Source organism: Octopus bimaculoides, chromosome 2 (assembly GCF_001194135.2).
Source record: "Octopus bimaculoides isolate UCB-OBI-ISO-001 chromosome 2, ASM119413v2, whole genome shotgun sequence".
NCBI lineage: Eukaryota > Metazoa > Mollusca > Cephalopoda > Octopoda > Octopodidae > Octopus > Octopus bimaculoides.
The window spans coordinates 73,361,543-73,363,634 of NC_068982.1; the positions used below are offsets into that span (position 1 = coordinate 73,361,543).

The window sequence follows — 2,092 nt, forward strand, 5'->3', positions numbered from 1 at the left end:
CTGGTGTGCCGCCCCTACTTCTTCCAAGCAAAGCGCGAAGTCCAGTCAAGCGTCGCTCGATGTTGGTATTCCAGCTAAATCTCTGAAATTGACGAGGTCGTGGCTACAATACTTTTTCATGAAAAGCTTTAATTTAGATAACTATTATGTTTATAAGCTTTTCTTCCTGCTAAATCTAATAAACCGCCTTTTTTTTAAACGCCATTGTTCACGTTCGTTACATTTATTTCATACCTTAAAGATATGAAAATGATTGGAGCCAGCTGTTGTCTAGTCGTGGTCCAAATTTCACCGTTCGCAAATAACCTGAAAGTCGAAAAATATGGTGAATGTTGATCATGCAGTCTTATTTGTTCAAGTCTTTAACGCCCTAGATTTTTCCCGCTTTGGGTTGTTCATACCAAAGACTATCGTTTTGTTTTGTGTTGTTTTTTTCGAAAGGACTGGTTTGCCTATTTCTAGTAAGGTGGAACGTGTAAAACGAATGTCAAATGGTGTAAATGCGACTTCGATTTAAAAGCCTCGTTTCTTGAAACCAGAGCCCTTGGTACGAACTACCCAAGATTTGGCTTATTATAAGCAAGTATTGAGTAAACTGACCAGCCAAATCGACACCCGAGCATTTCTTAGGTGCCTGCAAGAGATGATCAGCCTATGGGTGATGGTCTCATGGGTTAAACTAGAAAAATGCAATTGCGGTTTCTTTTCCTACTGTATGTGTCGAGTCCATAGAACGATTTATACACTGAACATAGCCTTCATGAAAAGCCATTCCAGCTGTAACTTATCTCACTCTTGTCCCTGAAAACCTAACATGCAGAACTAAACAGTCAAAGGTTGAACGCAGAAGTGGAAGGTTAACACCAATAATATACATCAAGGTTAAACACTTCTTCATTCAGTAAAATTACAAGTAATTGCTCCATTTCTGAAATAGACGGTTAGTTTTAGCAAAGTTTCAAAGGACAATATTTATATAGCGTAAATGTCACTGCAACAAAAATTCTGAAAAACAAAGGCTGCAGGATTCTGAAAAGTACAATAATCCCTCGCCATGCGTCGATTCCTCTGGTGTTTTTGCATTTATAAAACATATACAAATTTTTAAAATATAGAAAAACAATTTTGGAACGTAACACCCGCGATAGTCGAGGGATTACTATATCAATAAAAAGCGTGCGAAAAAAACAACAGAAACGAATTTAGCTTAAATGAAGTTTTATATATATATATATAGATCTTTGAAGAGCGATTTGAAAAGTTCAGAAACCAAACCAAAACACGCTCGATTAATGACAAATGAATATTTACAGATGAAAAATGTATGAATGTTAATAAAGTTCATGATGGGGCTGATGAGGCGATTGTGGAAATGGTGTTTGATGAATGAGTTGAAGCATTGATGACAATTATTTTATACAATTAGATATTTACAAGTCTGTAATAAAGTCTTTTTTTTTTGTAAAGTTCATTTACTTTTTCTTGGCTGCACCCTTCTTGACAGGCTTCTTCTTGGGGGCGGTTTTCTTAACGGCGGTTTTCTTAACAGCGGGTTTCTTAACAGTTGTCTTCTTAGCTTTCTTTGGGCTTTTAGTTTTCGTGGCTGTTTTCTTAGCTGCCTTCTTTGGTGTGCTTTTCTTTGCTTTCTTGGCGCCACCTTTCTTAGCGGCTGGCTTAACTTTCTTCACTTTTGGTTTAGAAGTTGTCGGCTTCTTCTTCTTGGTCTCTTCTTTTTTACCAGCAACTTTAAAAGAACCAGAAGCTCCAGTTCCTCTCGGCTGTTTCAGAGTATTGTTGGCGACACCTCTCCTAATCGCCATTTTAATTTGTTTCAGGACGACATTATCTTGGATAGATACGCTGTAGTTGGCACCAATGTATTTGACGATCGCCTGGCGAGAGAGACCCTTTCTTTCTCCGCTCTTCACAATGGCTTCCTTAATCATATCACTGTAGGGAGGATGGCTCGAAGTTTTCTTTACCTTCTTTGCTTTTTTAGCTTTGGGAGCAGCGGGAGCGGGAGCGGCTGGTGCAGCAGCATCAGACATGATTGATCAGTTAATAGATATATATGTAGAAAAATGAAAATCCT

General features: G+C 38.1%; 1 protein-coding gene across 1 annotated transcript; it reads right to left on the bottom strand.

The window, feature by feature from the left end:
• Positions 1–1,201: 1,201 nt before the first annotated feature.
• On the bottom strand, positions 1,202–2,086 carry LOC106874247 (histone H1-delta). The gene has a single exon (XM_014921903.2). The coding sequence runs from the start codon at positions 2,046–2,048 to the stop codon at positions 1,473–1,475; it is 576 nt and encodes a 191-aa protein (XP_014777389.1). The 5' UTR covers positions 2,049–2,086; the 3' UTR covers positions 1,202–1,472.
• Positions 2,087–2,092: the final 6 nt, after the last annotated feature.

Excerpts from the sequence above, each read along its gene's own strand:
- LOC106874247 (XM_014921903.2), bottom strand. The coding sequence starts at position 2,048 with ATGTCTGATGCTGCTGCACCAGCCGCTCCCGCTCCCGCTGCTCCCAAA.